The 17,094-nt window shown below is 41.6% G+C and overlaps 1 protein-coding gene and 1 pseudogene across 1 annotated transcript; both read left to right on the top strand.

The window, feature by feature from the left end:
* The first annotated feature begins 11,710 nt into the window (after nt 1-11,710).
* On the top strand, nt 11,711-12,878 carry LOC147977746 (uncharacterized). The gene has a single exon (XM_087516431.1). The coding sequence runs from the start codon at nt 11,789-11,791 to the stop codon at nt 12,635-12,637; it is 849 nt and encodes a 282-aa protein (XP_087372557.1). The 5' UTR covers nt 11,711-11,788; the 3' UTR covers nt 12,638-12,878.
* Nucleotides 12,879-15,024: 2,146 nt separating this feature from the next.
* LOC147977745 (cytosolic sulfotransferase 5 pseudogene) lies at nt 15,025-17,094 on the top strand (annotated as a pseudogene).

Here is a 17,094-nt window from a genome sequence, read left to right as displayed (position 1 = left end):
GGGCCCACCCCCTGCCTAATTCATAACTTGCAAAGCATTACAATATGCGTTTCTTGCGGGCACATACTTGCTTTTCTTTCTTCCTCCATTTCCTTGTTCTGCCCATTCTTTTTGTACCATCTGTAGGTGCATTTATCTATATTTTGATATATTGTGCCCCGTAAAAAAACAATCAGGGTAATTTATGTCATCGGCGGCCTCGGATATCAAAATCTTGTTTTGAGCCTAACTTGATTTCACACCTTCTAATTTGACAAAATTTGGCTCAAAAAAATCGAGATTTGTTTCTTTTCATGTAGTACATAACACTGAGAAATTTGGCCACCTTTTTTTCTTCAAATAATACCAGGCTGGTCGATAGCACACCGACAGATTGGTCGGCGCATTTTCCAGAAAAATATCATTATCACTCATGAAAAAGACGGTTCTAGACTTGGCTTTCCAAGCAAGACTCTGAGGTCATGCCATTTATTTCTCTTTGCCCATGAGAAGTGACCTCCTGCTGCAAAAGTGCCTGTCCCCATGCATATTAGTTATGGCCTAGTAGCATTTTCAGTCCAGTAGATTAATTTTATTTTGATCATATTTTGCATCAATTTTGCAGGTGCTCGTGTTTGAAAATGGTCACCTCCGTGAACATTTTGAGAATTTCTGAAAACGCACAAGTACCTAATCCCTAAACTCAAGTACCCGCCGTTGATGTCCACTTGTTTTTAGATATTTACATACTGCGGTGCTCGTGTTTGAAAATGGTCACCTCCGTGAACATTTTGAGAATTTCTGAAAACGCACAAGTACCTAATCCCTAAACTCAAGTACCCGCCGTTGATGTCCACTTGTTTTTAGATATTTACATACTGCGGTGCTCGTGTTTGAAAATGGTCACCTCCGTGAACATTTTGAGAATTTCTGAAAACGCACAAGTACCTAATCCCTAAACTCAAGTACCCGCCGTTGATGTCCACTTGTTTTTAGATATTTACATACTGCAGTGTTACGCGCATTTTTAAAATTACATGTTGAAAAGGTATACATATTTGATTAATTTTACTCACGTAGAAAAACTTGGCACACATGTAGTTTTATAAACATTTATCTCTTGCCTGTTTTTGGTGGTTTACTGGAGCAGCCATACATATCTTTTAGTATTATTTTCTTCAAAACAGATTGTTTTTCATAAGTTGTATTTCTATGACAGGAAAACACCATCATTCAGTACATGAGAGAAACGTTTTCAAGTAAGATGGACGCCCGATGCAACGTCGCCGATTTCCCATTGATCATGGACAGTGAGCCATGAGCACCTATTGCAAAGAATTGCCCTGCACACCAGTTCTTGGACATATTGATGCAAATTTTCGGTCTATGTAGTCTCAGTCGCGCATGTTTACTGATACTCCCCTCCGTATGTATGCACATATTTGTGGCCAATGAAGAGGTTTGGATGGGGAATCCAAACTTTCTCTCCTACCTTACCTTACCTCACATGCTAGCTCTCGTTTTGCACCTGCACTCAGCTAATCAGATTCTAATTTCTGGAATCTGCATGAATTCATGAATCTTTTAGCACATACTAGTTCACATCTACACGTACTGAAAAAGAAGAAGTTTTCTAAGATTTTCAAATGCTGCTTTTGACTTTCTTTACAATGATCGATGTTGACCGAGTTGTATTATGCACTGTCGGTTGTGAGTTGTGATCCATCGATGAGCGAAAATTTAATTAATATAATCGGACACGTAGCGTTCTGCTTGGTTTGCTGAAAGCAGCATGGCATGTGACAAGCTTGTGGTCACATCCATCACAGGCCAAGCCAAGCCACCCGGCGGTTTTGGATGGAACCCTGCCGTGCATGAATGGCTGCTAGCTAGCTACTCCATCCGTTCCTAAATATAATTTTTTCTAGACATTTTAAATGAACTACTTCCTTTGTTTCTAAATATAAGTTTTTTTAGAGATTTCAATGAGGACTACATACGGATGTATATAGACACAACTTAGAGTATAGATTCACTCATTTTGCTCCGATGTAGTCCTTAGTGGAATCTTTAGAAAGACTTATATTTAAAAACGGATGGTGTATAATATATGAATGTATGTGGACATATTTTAGAGCGTAGATTTACTTATTTTGCTCCATATGTAGTCACTTGTTGGAATCTCTAGGAAGACTTATATTTGAGAACGGATGGGAGTAGTAGGCAGGCAGGAGACGTAAACGAGATAGCGATGGCGTACTCACATGATCTTCCACTTGGGACTTTTCCAACGAGAAGTACGGGTACTAGTTGCAATCATCTTCGACCAACCTAGGGCGTAGAATAAATCACATCTAGGCGTAATTAAACTAATCTTGGAATTACAGGTCGAGAATATACACGTATAATAAGCCTAGCAAGGTTTATACTCAACGCGTAGAACGTACTATACTGCAGGTAGGTAGGTTGGTAGAACATGCATGCATGTAGAGTAGGAGTATATGTGCATGTGCAAAGGAGCGCCGACGTGGGGCGCATATGTACGTGTTGAACGGTCAGCGCCAACAGCCAGCGGAAACGTAACGTGGGCTGCTAATCCATTGCTTGGTTACAGTTATCAATCGAGATCTGTTGATTACCAACTTAGTATCTAGGTTACTGGTTTTTAAGGGAGAATATACAAGAAATTTAGTTACCGTTAGTCCCACACGAATTAAATATTAATCACTCTGCATAGGTTCTATACCTGAAGGCTTTGTTCTCCTCTCTTCCTTCTGTATTAATTGAATGCAACTCTTACGTCAAAAAAAAATTTTGAATGCAACTGTCATGCATGGTTTGAAGAAAACCACTTTGTTCAATGATATTATAAAGGAAAAATATCAATATTTCCTATGATCAAGCTAGGGAAAAGTATAACTGTCTCCAATAAGAGATCACAACCATATATTCATCACGAAATGTATTTTTATATTTATTCATTATTTGTTATCATAAATCCTGCTGTTTTCCCCTATAAATTTGATCAAATATAGATAGGGTTGATTACAGAAAAAAAATACCTTGTATTTTACGACGTAGGTAGTACTTATATACCGTAAGGACAAAAGTTTTTTTTCAATGACGTAAGAACAGTAGTTGACTGCAATGATATGTATTATTTTTGTTTCAGAATATAAATTGTACACGCATGTGTTGGGTCCTAAAATGGGCAGATCCACGCCTTAGTTATTAGATTGACGGGGCATAGTTGCACCAGCTAGGTTCCTTCGTGCGCATGTTGCATGGATTATTCTGGAAGTAAGTAGTACGTACTCCTCCTGGAGTACTTTACTATAGCTAAATAAAAATCAACCGTTCAATCATTATCAGCTTTTCAAAGGTGTGTGGGTTGGCAAGCGGTTGTAGTAGTTGATCCATGTGAGCGACCCAACCTGCTAAACATCATGCAACGTCCACGTCTGTGCAGGTAGCTTAAGTGGACACATATAAGATGCATACCACACCTCCATGCTGGGGTGCGGACCGACACCAAATGAATTAATATTTGAATTACTATACATGTATTATGTATGTAAAAAATTTGAGCTGCTATAGCTACTTAAGTTCCAAACGAAAGACAAATCAAAAGGAAACTGCTTTACTAATATTTATAGCTACGTAAGTCCACCGGCAAACGTTCGCTGGGGGATAGTATTTGCAAACCATATTCATCGTAATTTTAGTTATAGGGGTGGCAATTTCTTTGGACTAGCATGGCAATTCCTTCATAGTGAAAGCATTTTTTTTTCAAAAATAAAGGCCATCGTTTGATCTCGATCCAACGGCTGCGAGGACGTTCGCTGGGAGCTTCTTCCCAATAAACATTCACCAGTTAGCATTACTATATTTCTATCGATTAGTTCATTATGTCGGATTAAAAATGGGATTTAGTATCACATAGAGATATATATGGCTGTCTTAAAAAGGTAATGTGGACCGAACCTCGTGGCGAGATCCGATCCGTTGTTGCGGCCTGACCTTTCACGACACTCCACCTTCAGCAGTAGTAACCTCTCGCCCGCGCACACGATTTACGCGAAATAGAGGGATTGAACCTTACAGTTCAACACGAGAAAACCAATCTCGATGACGGCACTCACGCGCAAAACAATTTCCACGAAGAGAAATCGCAACAACGAGGTTTTCTAAAGTTTCCTCCAAAACTTAGGAATTTTTAGACAGCTTCCCCGAAAACTCGATACGGGTGTCTACCCTAAAAACACATCGTGTTTATTATCAAAATATAACCTAACCTCACAAAATACAATTCATTGGCTTTATATTGCAGCCGCACACCCTACCTAACTTGGAAAGCAAGCCCTCACGTAAACGTAACACCTAGGCGTATCTAAACCGACTTGGTATATTTTAAGAAAAGTAAAACTACTTTAGCTCTCGTGCATGCATGCGACGGCTTGATTTATTCTTCTGTTGGTGGACCCCAGCCAACATCCTTCAAACTAAATAACTCCCAGATAAACTGGCTCCTTACGTTGATAGTTTCCTTGCCCGGCAGGAAAAGAAACAATAATCTTCTTGTTTTCATCTTCACGTAGCAAATCCTAAGGAAATACTCAAGATGAGTTGTGGACTCCTTGATGCCTCCTCCTGAACGTGTCTTGCTAAAATAATTGAAGTATTTTTTCCCTAGATTTCCTCTTGAAGCATGCACGTCTAATCCATAAGCAGATGGCATCTCAAATTTAGCATGTCTCTCCTTTTTGCATATGCACATGCTCTCCAACACATCAGTGTGTACGGCCGTAGAACTTGGCCGAAGGTGCTCCATTGTATCTGCAATGTTTTTCCGGAGAACACAGACTTCAGCCGAAACATCAACGACCTTGGTATTTATATTACAACGAGTCGTATCAAAAGGAAAAAGAGGTATGTTAGCTATATATTTGTTTGCTAGGAGGCACACACATATAAACCATGCACATGCTAAAGCTAAGTACTCGTGTAATACGTTAGCTAGCGACCACATAACACAACCTATATAATACATTCTACAAGTATACTATTAGCACTAACAAGGCCTTAATAGTTATGGAACTTGTTGGTAACATGCGTCAGGGAGTGAATGAATGAAGAATGAATGGATTATTTTGTAATTGGCTTGCGAGCTTGTTTCTTTTTGCGGGGACTTGCGAACTTGTTGGCCGGCCATTTTTAGGTGTCATGCATCATTTGTCCTGCTCGTTAGCGTAACTAAAACTGCGTGCATTAAATTGGACACACTAAACATGAGCGGACAGGTACAGCCGATAGGGGCGGTCATTCAACCCGGTGCACCAAATATTCGTCCATATTTCTTTCCTATGTCTGGAGCATGCAAAATAATTAAAGATAAATATCATCATCTGTCCATAATCATGTTTTGCAAATATTCCATTGCAACAACAATTCAAATACGAAGTTTCAATAAATTAGTTCAAATTTAAATTAACTTATTACAAATGCTCAACTAGATCATTCTGAATTTGGTCATGAGTTGCTCGATGGCAAATCTGTTGATGCATTTTGATCAAGACGTAATTTAGACACATCACATACTTCGATGTGTGACAAACACATCTTGATGGATGACTTCCAAAGTATAAATTAAGATCATCATGGTCCCGACACAAAAATATGGTTGTAAGTATAAGTCATCATATCCATACCTATTTTTATTATAAGTGTTTTTAGTGTCAGCTTGATTTACGATCCGATCAAAAGTTGTAATTTAATTCTCTAGCAAAAGCTTGTTTGAGACCCTAGCTTAAAGGGCACCTTCCTCTTGTGGGTTCGATAACTAAGGGTTGCCTTTGGAGGAAAAAAAAGGCAAGAATCATTTCTCCTCCATTTCCGGATCACTAAAGTAATCAAACCTTTTATTTAGCGTTGTTGCCGGGAGGCATTGTGCCTAGTATTTGTGTTTAGAGTTTTTGTTTCAGTTTTTATTTATTCTTTTAGCTTACTTTTTGTTGCAAGTCTTGTGAGTAGAAAACCCAAAAAGATTACCTTGACTCGTAATCTTGAAAGCTTTGTTACTCCTTGCAATAGTTTCATTCGTAAATCTATAGCACAACCTGATCGCAAGGGTAACGACCTGGCAAGCAAATGGTGATTCCTGACGCCCATGTCAATCTTCGTTTTAGCTTGTAGTTAATTTAGTTTGAATCTATGTCTGTATGCCAACGATTAATTACGTCTTTTGGCTTGATGACCGTGTTTGTATGCCCATATGGAAATTATGTTGGTCTATGTCTATCTATTGCTATGTTTCGTATGTTGATCAACGTAGTTTCTCATGTTGCATGGATAGCATGGATTTGAGGGGTCAGATATGAGGTACATGGTTGTGGAAGTGGACATTCGAAGGATGATCGATTACTGTCTGCGAACATTTAGGGAGCTGAATTTGCCAGGTCGGGTTGTACATGCTCTTACATGCATGACACATTGTCGTCATCGTCATGACATCATAATCTTCAATTCGCAATCAACTCCATGCGTCTCAAATCGTCCAAAAAAACACACCGCTTACCTCCTAGTAAAAGACGGAAGTCCTGTTCCGGTATTTTTGTAGTAATAATATCTTTTAGGAAACATTCTCCAATTTATTGATCAATGATAAGGTTCATAGGAAGACAATGAATATCAAAAGGTTGAAGTAGCCATAAATTTAGAAAGATCAAAAGTTTATTTAGCGAGATCAACGATGCAAATAATAAATATCTAATTTGAGAAAAGTTCATAGATTTGAAAAAGTTCATGAATTTGGAAAAAGATTCATAAATTAAAAAAATGTTCATGATTTTCAAGCAACCGCGTCTATAGTGCTGGTCTGGGAACGCGCGCCCATGTAGATGGAGTAGCGGGCCACGACACATTAGACTTCGCTTGCTCGTTTTGTTCCCTAGTTCACTCGCTCGCTTGCTCTTGTTTTTTCCCTCTCAGCTATGTTGTGCTACTAGCCCATGGAAAAAAGTCCGCCGGCCTGTTTTTGCTATTTCAAAAACTTATCGTGTAATATAAAAAATCCTGAATTTAAAAAGTTCAAATATTTAGAAAATTCATGGAATTGAAAAGGTTCATGGATTAAAAAAACATGGATTTGCTAAAGGTTGTAAATTTGAAAAAGCTTCGGGCATTCCCAAAATTTCAAGAATATAAAACAAATGACAGGTTTTAAAAATGCCAACACATACGGAAAATGTTCTAATTCAAAAAAAATCACAAATTTGGAAAAGACCATGGATTTTAAAAATGTTGATGAATTAATAAGAGTTTTGCGACTTTGTAAATTGTTCATGAATCTGAAAAACTTAGTTCACAAATTTTAAAAACATCTAGAAAAAAGGCAAAAAGAAAATGAAAAAGAAAAATAAATCTTGAATACGAATTGTACATAAATTTGAAAAAAGTTCATGGATTTGGAGAGAAAAGAGATAATTTTGGAAAAAAGTTTCAGGAATTCGTCAAAAGTTCATGTTTTTGGAAAAAAATCTAGCTTTTTTCTATAATTTGCGAATTTCAAAAAAGTTAACTAAATTTACAAAGAAAATTCGAAAAAAGAGAATTTCAAAAAGAAATAAAGAATTAAAAAATGCGAATTTGAAAAGTAAACTAAGAAAAATTAAAAGGAAAAAACAAAAGGGGAAAGAATGAAGAACCAAAATAATAATAAAAGAGAAAAAAACGAAAAAAATCACACACAAAATAATCGAGTACAAAAAAATCCCTAGTAAATGGTACCACGTGTACATTGCTAAGTGGGCCGGCCCGTCTCGGTTAGTGGTGTGTATGACAGCTGAATTGCCAAATAGGGTTTGGGGTCCAAAAAAAGGGGAGCTCTTATGACACGGATGCTACGCCGCGCTTATAGTGAGATGTACGCTCCCCTCTCCTCAGGGCTGGCGCGACTGACCTGGTTCAGTCCTGTAGTAGTAAGCATGTTTTTCTACCTTTTTACTTTTTTGACCAGTTATTCAGACTTTTTTCCAGTGTGAGTTTTCATAGTCTTATTTTCACTGATATGGTCGGGTTTTCTTAGTTTTGTTTTGTCTTTCTAGGGTTTTTTTTATTTCTTCACCGGTTTCTTTGGGTTTGTTCTTTGTTATATGGCTTTCTATCTTTTCTCACGGGTTTTAATTTTCCTTTTATTTTTAATTTTTTACAGGTTCTATTTTATTTTTATTTTTCGTTCTTTTTTTTGGTTTTCAATGATTTTCTTCGTTTTTCTTTGTTTTTTTGGTTTTCATCGGTTTTCTCCCTCTCTTTTCTCTAGAACGTCAACTTTTTTATACACATTTAATATTTTATGCAAATACATGAAATATTTTGTGTGTACACTTTGAACATTTTCTCTTATATACAATTAACGTATTTATGACGTATATTTTAGGTCAAATTTTCTTCATACACAATGTTCATTTTTTATACACATGTTTAAGATTATCCAAATACTCCCCGCCCCACTCAAAATATAAGGGTGGTTTTGACTTATATTAAATACATGATTAACATTTTTGAAAAATATATTTTTGATGTCTTGTTTGTTGCATACACATTGTAGATATTTTGTCTACTTTGGAAATATTTTTATATACCAGTCTAACTTTTATAAATACATGATTAACCTATTAAATACATATATTATTGATATCTAATTTTTTGCATAGACTTTGTACAGTTTTTGTGTACATCAGTACTTGTTTTTATACACTTTTTTACATTCTTTGTATACTCCCTCCATCCCATAATATAAGATATTATTAGATCAAATATACCCACATATTGAATGTAATAAGATCTTATATTATGGGACAGAGGGGGTACATGATTAACATATTTAATTTCATACATGATTAACTTTTGTACATTTTCTGCATACATTAGGAAGGTTTTTGTCCTGTGTAATATTTTCTAAATACATGATTAATATTTTTTGCTTACTTGTCTTGATGTCTTCTTTTTTGCAAATGATTGGTCATTCTTTTATACATGTTTAATTTTTTTAAATACATGATTAATTTCTTAAAATATATGTGTTTGATGTCTACATTTTTAAATATACATGATTGGTGCGCTCCATGGTAAGTCTCAAACATATTTATAATTTTTGCTTTGTGCATGATGCTACTTTTATATCATTATTGCATCAGCTTGCTACAACTTTTGGTTGATTCATCTGGGTAATCTGTTAATTCAGTGCCTAGTGTCGGTTGTTGTTTTCTTCTTGATCTTATACATTACAAAAAATACTGTTTCAGTGAAAAAAACACTTTTACAAAGTTTTGCATTGGGAAGAAGCCAGCCACCACATGAGCCAACGGAGGGGGGCCCTGTGCCCCCCACGAAACCTTGAGTCGGGCAGCGAAGTGGGGGGAGGGTGTGGGCCCACCAGATTGCCCTGCAGAAACGCCAAAAACAAGTATCGAGAAAAATTTCCACTGCTTGGAGGATTTTTTGTTGAAACAGGATTATTCCCTGGGACTATCGAATGTGTGGAAGTGGCTAGGAGGTGATGATTTCTATTGTGCTAAACACTTTTATTCTCTGATACACCAGCCTATATTTGCCAATCCTCTCTTAAATTGGGTTTGGAGTTGTTGCAAGCTGAACATCAAGGTATTTTCATGGCTTATGTCATGGATCGTTAAGCATAGAAGATATGCTTCATCATCGTCACGGTGAGTGGCAGAGAATATTGGGTTTTTTTCTATGCCCAACTAGGGTACATGAGGATTGTAACCACCTTATCTTTAACTGCCACGTGTGGGTTCGCAAATTAACTGGCCTAGAAGGAATGACATGCTTCACATCGTTTGGTCAACAAGGCAATGTTTAGGACAAGAGCAAACACCACTCCCACATGGTACACAACCACCCACGGTGAAGGCAGCGCCAACATCATGCCGTCGGTCCTCAACCCATTTGCATTTTTAGTACCATGATGTTTAAACTCTGTCTTTTGGTCAGGATTGTGTTTTTTTATAAAAAGAAGATTGCCCCTCGTCTCTGCATCAGAATGATGCATGCAGCTATATTATTAAAGCGGGAGGTCAACAAGTACGTAATTCGGTACAAGGTCTCAAAAAGAACAATAATGAAACAAAAATCGCCACAACCGGCATAAATAGGACCAGATGACCGGACACCTATCTTATTGTTGGACCGCATCCAAACTTGTTGTAAGTATCGCTACCGTCTCTCAATGGTTGCACCCAAAAGCCACATGCTCCTTGGCTTCTGCATGGCTGAGTGAAGACCACGTACGGATCCAGTCAGTTGCTCTATATATAACCTACAAAAAGTTTATGACAATTTATTTGTTAAAAATCACATCATTTCGGTTGTTCCATATAGCCCAAATTAATGCGCACATCCCTACTCGAATATGGTCCAGATTATGTGGATATGCGGTTTGTTTTATGTCGGTCTATTCTATGTTCCGGAATGTCTTTGATCAGCTACAGAGTTTCTTTCATCTTTCATGCATAGTATGAATTTTGGATACCCGATACAAGGTACACACGACGAGTTGAGAACGGTCACTGCCTGCGGACGCGTTTGCGAAGATGTAGAGTGTCGGATTTGATGTACCCGGTTGTTGATGCTTTAAACTAACAGAGGTCACTGAAGAAACACGAGGTAAATTGGAAGTCACTACAAGTATGTAAGAGCAGCCACAACGTATGGCAAATTGTTGTGCCAAATGCAGTTTTTGCCTTTGGAGTTGACGTGCACCAAGTAGTGCCGAATAAAATAAAAAACCTGGGAACGGACCAAGTAGTTGCTCCCATGTCAAATTTTGACAACAAATAAATATTCATTGGGAATGTCGTGAATGATGAAGAAACGGTGTATCAAAATATCAAAATGTTTGTTGGCAAGTTGTATAGCACGGAACATGCCAACTCGTACTCAACTTGCCACTGTTGCAAATAAAATATCCAAATGGACAAAAAGACCAAGCACATATATATCCGATAGAAGGATAGAGAAAGCTTGTGAAGCTGTGAAGCATATACGCAGGACCCTTCCAAAATCAACAATGCCACAGCTACAGACGAAATTAACTTGCAGGATGACACGCCCTTATCTGATTGGAAATGATGGGAAAAGGGATTAGTGCGGTGGAGGGTGATCCGTAGGTTTCATCCGTAAGTTTAGGCCTCCTTCGATTCATAAGATATGATTATCATAGGAATATGAAACTTATAGAAAATGAGATAACACTATAAGTAAGAATAGGGGAAAAAATGTCATTTGTTTCACATCATAGAAAAATTTTCATTGAGTCTAGGCTCATGTTTGTTTTTCTTTGAAATGTGAAGGACATATGCCAATCCTATATAGGAATAGAAATCCGTTTCTATAAACCAAAAGACTTAGAAAAATTCTATAAGAATCATGTCCTATACAATTCCTCCAAACCAAAGGAGGGCCTTAGCATTCTTGCTTCCGAACCAATCAACACGCAGGCTAGATCCGGTAAATGCAAGCAGAAAAGTCTTAAGACAGCCAGGTCTTCTCGCAGCGGAATCGTCCAAGTTTTTTCTATTGTTGTCGACCCATAGTGTGAAGGTACTTTATTTCTGAGGAACCGGCAGAAGCGCTGGCCTTTCATGGGTGAAGCAGAAGACATTTGACAGGGTCATGCCACCACGTATTCTGACCTGCTACTCTACAAATACATGTTGGTCTCTTGTTAGCTTTGCAAGGCAAAGCGCCTTGCCAGTTTCTTCGGGAGAGAGAGGGAGCTCCAAAGACAACCATGGTGACGCCCCCTACGGGTCCTCCATTACGGATAACCCACCCCTCCCACCCAGGGCACGTGCTCACGCTGTACGCCACCGGCGGCGTGCTGTTCCAGTGCGACGGCTGCCGGCACTACGGCGAGGACGACCGCAGGTACCGGTGCGACCCGTGCGACTTCGATCTTCACGTCTGCTGCGTCCCCTTCAAGGTGGAGGACCTGACGCTCACGCATGCTTTCTTCAAGGGCTGCACGTTCGACTTTCGCTACAGCCCTCCCGGCGGCGCCCTGGCCGGCCGCGGCAGCTTCTGCGGCGCCTGCGGAGACCAGGTGCTCGGCTTCTTGTTCCACGACGGCCACCGCCAGATCGGCCTCCACCCGCAGTGCGCCAACCTGGCCGAGCGCGTGGTCCAGCACGACGGCGTGTTCGACCTCCTCAAGGAGTCGCCTGCCCATGGTAGCTGCGGGTTGTGCCGGCAAGGGCAAGGCGGCCGCCGCGACAGCTTCTGGTGCTACAGCTACCTCGATGGTCACCGAGAGCTTGCATACACGCACGTGGCGTGCATGATGGAAGCTTGCTACAAACGCTCTCAGGTCGCTCAAGTGAGCTCGCAGGCGACATGGGCGGTGGGAACGCCGACGACATGGGAGGTGGGCATGCCGCAGAGCGCGCCGACGACATGGGAGGTGGGCACGCCGCAGAGCGTGCCAACGACGTGGGACAGCGGGTTGTCATCCAGCATCAGCAAGGTCTCGCTTTTCTGCAAGGTTGCGGTGGCCGTCGCCAGGGTCGCCTCCGCGGTCTCCACTGGCACGGGGGGTGACCCGTTGTGGATCGACACAACGGCCGCGGAACCCACCGAATAAAGCATCTCGATCGGCTACAATATCAATTACTACAAGCGGGCGTACGTGTGTTAATTTTATCGCAGTTGTCTGGTTTGTATCGTTTTTCAGTGGTTGTCTATCGTGTATTTGTTTGTCTATTTGTGTGATAATATAGATATAGAGGGCATCGTCTCTTGTTGATATGGAATAACAAAACTACACATCAATGTATACGTTTATTTATATTTTCTTTTCAATGAAGAACCACGATTCACTTTCATTAACTTACTTGGAGGGCAGCTGCATCGGAATAGAGAATTGCTCGGGTTTAGGGCTATAATTGATGGGCTAGGTTTTGCAAGAAAAGCTCGAGACTCGCGAGTCCCTGAAGATCGACTTGTCTTTAGGCTCGACTCAAGATCGACTCAAAACAAAATGATCTGAGTATGAGCGTTTTATATATGTAGCTCAATCGTGAAACGAGTTCATCTTGAGCCAACATATATAATGGAAATTGGATAACTTATTACCATATATGTCGTGTATGGTTTTTCTCCATTTTATTTACTAGCAAACATGTAAGCTTAATTGAAAGCGGAGAAAATTTTGACCATGCATGGTACTTTGTAGCCGTGTGTTAATCATCCTGTAATTTTCGGCCAAAGTTTGAGAGCAGACACAACTTCAATTTCTTTGCATGCTAGTTCATCCGCGATCTCTTGCTATTAAATATGTATTAGTCTTCTGTTGAGAGAGAATAAGATCAATTTCAACCACTCACTTGATTTTTTTTTCATAAAGCTGGTTTACGGGATGACCATCAAATTCAGGGGAAGTTGTCTGAGAGCAACTTTTGTAAGTTAAACTTCTTTCCTTAATCCATTTTTATTTTATTTTTAATTAAAAATATAGATAATTTCCTAGGACCTGCAAGTCGGTGACACGTGATGGTGGGCGGTGCGATGGCCGACAGTGTGAGACGGTGTGGGAGCCGCGGCCACAGGACGGCATGGCAGCAGGTGGCGTGTGAGGTGGAAGCATTTACTGAAAGTTGGGGCAAAAAAAAGTCTTTCCAACATTTCCCATAGAATATCTTCACGTAAACCTGCGGAAAATATGGTGAATTTTATGGGAGTATGTAAAGTTATGGCCAATTTACGAAACTGTTGAAGAGATTCATTTGCCCCAACTTCCCGTAAATGGTGGTTATTTTAGACATACAGGAGCTGTTGGTGATGCTCGAAGTTAAAGTACCTTGAGAAAATTTATATTATCATCATTTTGATTGGAATAATATTTTATAATGGTTTCTTATGGTGTGTTGCGGTCTATCTTGTATGAAAAATGCCTTAGATTATTAGAATATATATATTTTATTTAACTCGAAACTAACTCGGGATTGACTCAAGATCGTTACAAGCTAAGGACGAGCCACTTTCTATAGTTCGACCTTGAGCTTCGATCAGTTTATGCTCACTCAAATTTTGGTATAAGTTGAGCTGAGCCCATCCCAACTCGCGGGGGAGACGAGGTGGGCGGTTGTTGAGCCTGTTCCCACGTTTAATTTATAGTGACGCCGGGCAGGTGAAGGATCAGGGCTGTGCGGAGCTTCATCTAGAAAGACTTCGGGATAGAAAGCCCAACCGTCAAACCGTCGTTTCGTCATCTCGTGTGGGCCACCTTGTCAGGTCTTTGCCAAGTTTTTTTGTGTGGGTTCTAGGCAAAGTTGTGAGCCCTGGCATCCCTACTAATAAAAATAAAAGGTCAAAAGATTGCCGAGTTTCCATTCGTGGATACTCAGCAAAATAGACAGCCGTCATGACACCATCTCCGGGCCATTGGCGGGGCCCACTTGTAAAGACACCATCGGTTTCTTTGCCACGCAACTCGACAAAGGTTGGGTTTTGCCGAGTTTCTATTTATTGCCGAGCCTCATTTTTTTAGGCACTGGCCAAACGTCGTTCACCGAGTTGGTGCTCACTATCAAGTTGAATGATCGGTGTATCTTCCACAACTGAGCTTCCGACGAAAGAACTAGCCAAATCTTGGGAACTCGGCATAATGCGAACAATTTGACATACTCGAATCTCGAGTCGTGCAACTTGGCTATAGTTGCATCCACGCCCACAAGTGTGTGTCCTCTATGATATTCTTGCTGGCACAAATGTGCTATGTTATTGGCACTTATATTCTATTCGAACAAGCGGCATATGCTATTGTTCTCCATGGGAACCCACATCCACCAAATAGGTATCACATTCATTCACAAATGGACCGATGAATATTGTGTACACCTGGTTGCACAGCCACCACACACCACAAAAGATGATGGGGGTATCGATCAACATGAATATGATGCGTACAATGGTTAATCACTATTTATATATATGCTACTCATGCAGTAGCACCCTGTCCTCGATCCTCAAGACCTTAACTCCTGCCTACGAGTAGTAGCCACACAATGGCAAAATATATGCCCTCCGGCGAACACGAAGACGGCGCCGAAGCAAACCAAGAGGTCTACCAACGGTTCACCAACTTGGTGTCCTCCTGGCCGGTCTCCCCGGGCCTCTCCGGCTTCCAGATCTACCGCCATGAAAACGGTTGGTACACCAGCCTGGCTCCAATGGTGGGCGCCATGGTCGCTGACGCATGCTTCACCGCGCGCCCCTCCGACATCGTCGTAGCCACGCTGCCCAAGTCCGGCACGACGTGGATCAAAGCACTTCTCTACTCCACCATGCACAGGAAGGAGCACCCGGTGGACTCCGGCGACCACCCGTTCACCTTCATCAGCCCACACGAATGCGTCAAATTCCTGGAGTACCAGCTCTACACGGCGAGCAGGATCCCAGACATCGGCCGGCTCCCTGACCCGAGGCTCTTCGCGACGCACGTCCCGTTCGTGTCGCTGCCGTGGTCCGTCCCAGGATCGGGCTGCAAAATCGTGTACGTGTGCCGCGACCCCAAGGACATCTTGGTCTCGCAGTGGAAGTTCTCCAACAAGTTCAGGATGAGGGACGGGCTGGAGCCCCTCTCCGGCGAGGCCGCCGCCGATTTCTTCTGCGATGGCTTGTCACCGGGCGGGCCATACTGGGACCATGTCCTAGGGTACTGGTGCGCGCATTTGGTACACCCGGACCGGGTGATCTTCTTCCGGTATGAAGAGATGATTCGGGACCCCGCGGCACATGTGCGTAAGCTGGCGGAGTTCGTCGGACGCCCGTTCGACGCCGAGGAGGAGGAGGCCGGCACGGTGGACGCCATCGTCAGGCTATGCTCGTTTGAGAACATGACCGGGCTCGGAGCCACCAAGAAAGGCAAGACGGAGCTCGTGGTCGGCACGGTGGAGAACAACTGGTTCTTCCGGCGCGGCATGGTTGGGGACTGGGAGAACCATCTGTCGCCGGAGACGACACGGAAGATTGACGCCATCACCCATGCCAGGTTCAGGGATTCCGGCCTCCATGTCTAGCTGGCCAGGAGGTCACAGTAAAAAAATTCGATTGGAAACTCATCTTGAATAAGTTATAGTACCGTACAACTGGTTATGGAAGCTTCCAAATGCAAAATTAAGAATGGCTAGGGAATTGCCTTCTGGTATAACCTCTGGCTCGACTGTGGTAGGCTCGTGACAGCCTTCCCTACGCTTTTTACTTTCTCTATGTCTCAGTTCTGCACGGTCGCTTCCCAGTACAGAGATGGGCTATGGAGCCTTCAGCTCCACCCAAACCTCTCCTCCACGGCAGCACAGGAGCTGGAGATCCTCAATGAAGTTTTGAGTAACCTGCAGCCTCAAGATGGTACGCCCGACACCAGAATGCCACTGCTGGAGGCAAAGAGTCTTAGCACTGCTTACTTTTACAGGCTGCTCACCTTTAAAGGAAAAGACTATACGCCAGCCCGCTACATTTGGGACAGAATCATACCCCATAAACACCGCATCTTCCTGTGGATTGCGCTCCGAGACAGACACAACACTAGAGATAATATGTTAAGAAAGCATTGGGATAGAGTTGTTTCACATAATGGATGTGATATATGCCCAGCTGCGGAGACGATGAGCCACATCTTACTCCGATGTAAATTAGCACAAGCTCTATGGTCCAGCTTCGGCCCGCAGGACCTAGCCACGTCTTCTACAGAACCTGAAGTTTTTCTATGCTTGAAACAACCAAGGGCACTGCACGGCAAGCTATGGCATATTCTCTTCGCGGCATGCGCGGTCACACTTTGGAATGCCAGGAACGCTCAAGTGTTTGATGGATCATTTTGGCAAGAGCGCCAGGTCTACAATGGAGTCACTGACTTGATCAGACTATGGAGTCAGCGTGCCTCACAACATACTAGACAGAGCCTTTTGAATTGGGCAGCTGCTTTTGCTCCTAGTTAGCAAGATGTGTGTTCTCTCTCTCTTTTTTCTTTCTTTCCTGCTCTCTGTATCTTAACATAGCTCTGGTGATGGCTTGCTGTACAAATTGTACGGTGTTAACATC

The sequence above is a fragment of the Triticum urartu genome, chromosome 3A, assembly GCF_056163025.1.
Source record: "Triticum urartu cultivar PI428250 chromosome 3A, HENAU_Tu73, whole genome shotgun sequence".
NCBI lineage: Eukaryota > Viridiplantae > Streptophyta > Magnoliopsida > Poales > Poaceae > Triticum > Triticum urartu.
Note: the sequence above shows the minus strand (reverse complement) of the source record. Positions and strands in the feature narration are given on the sequence as shown.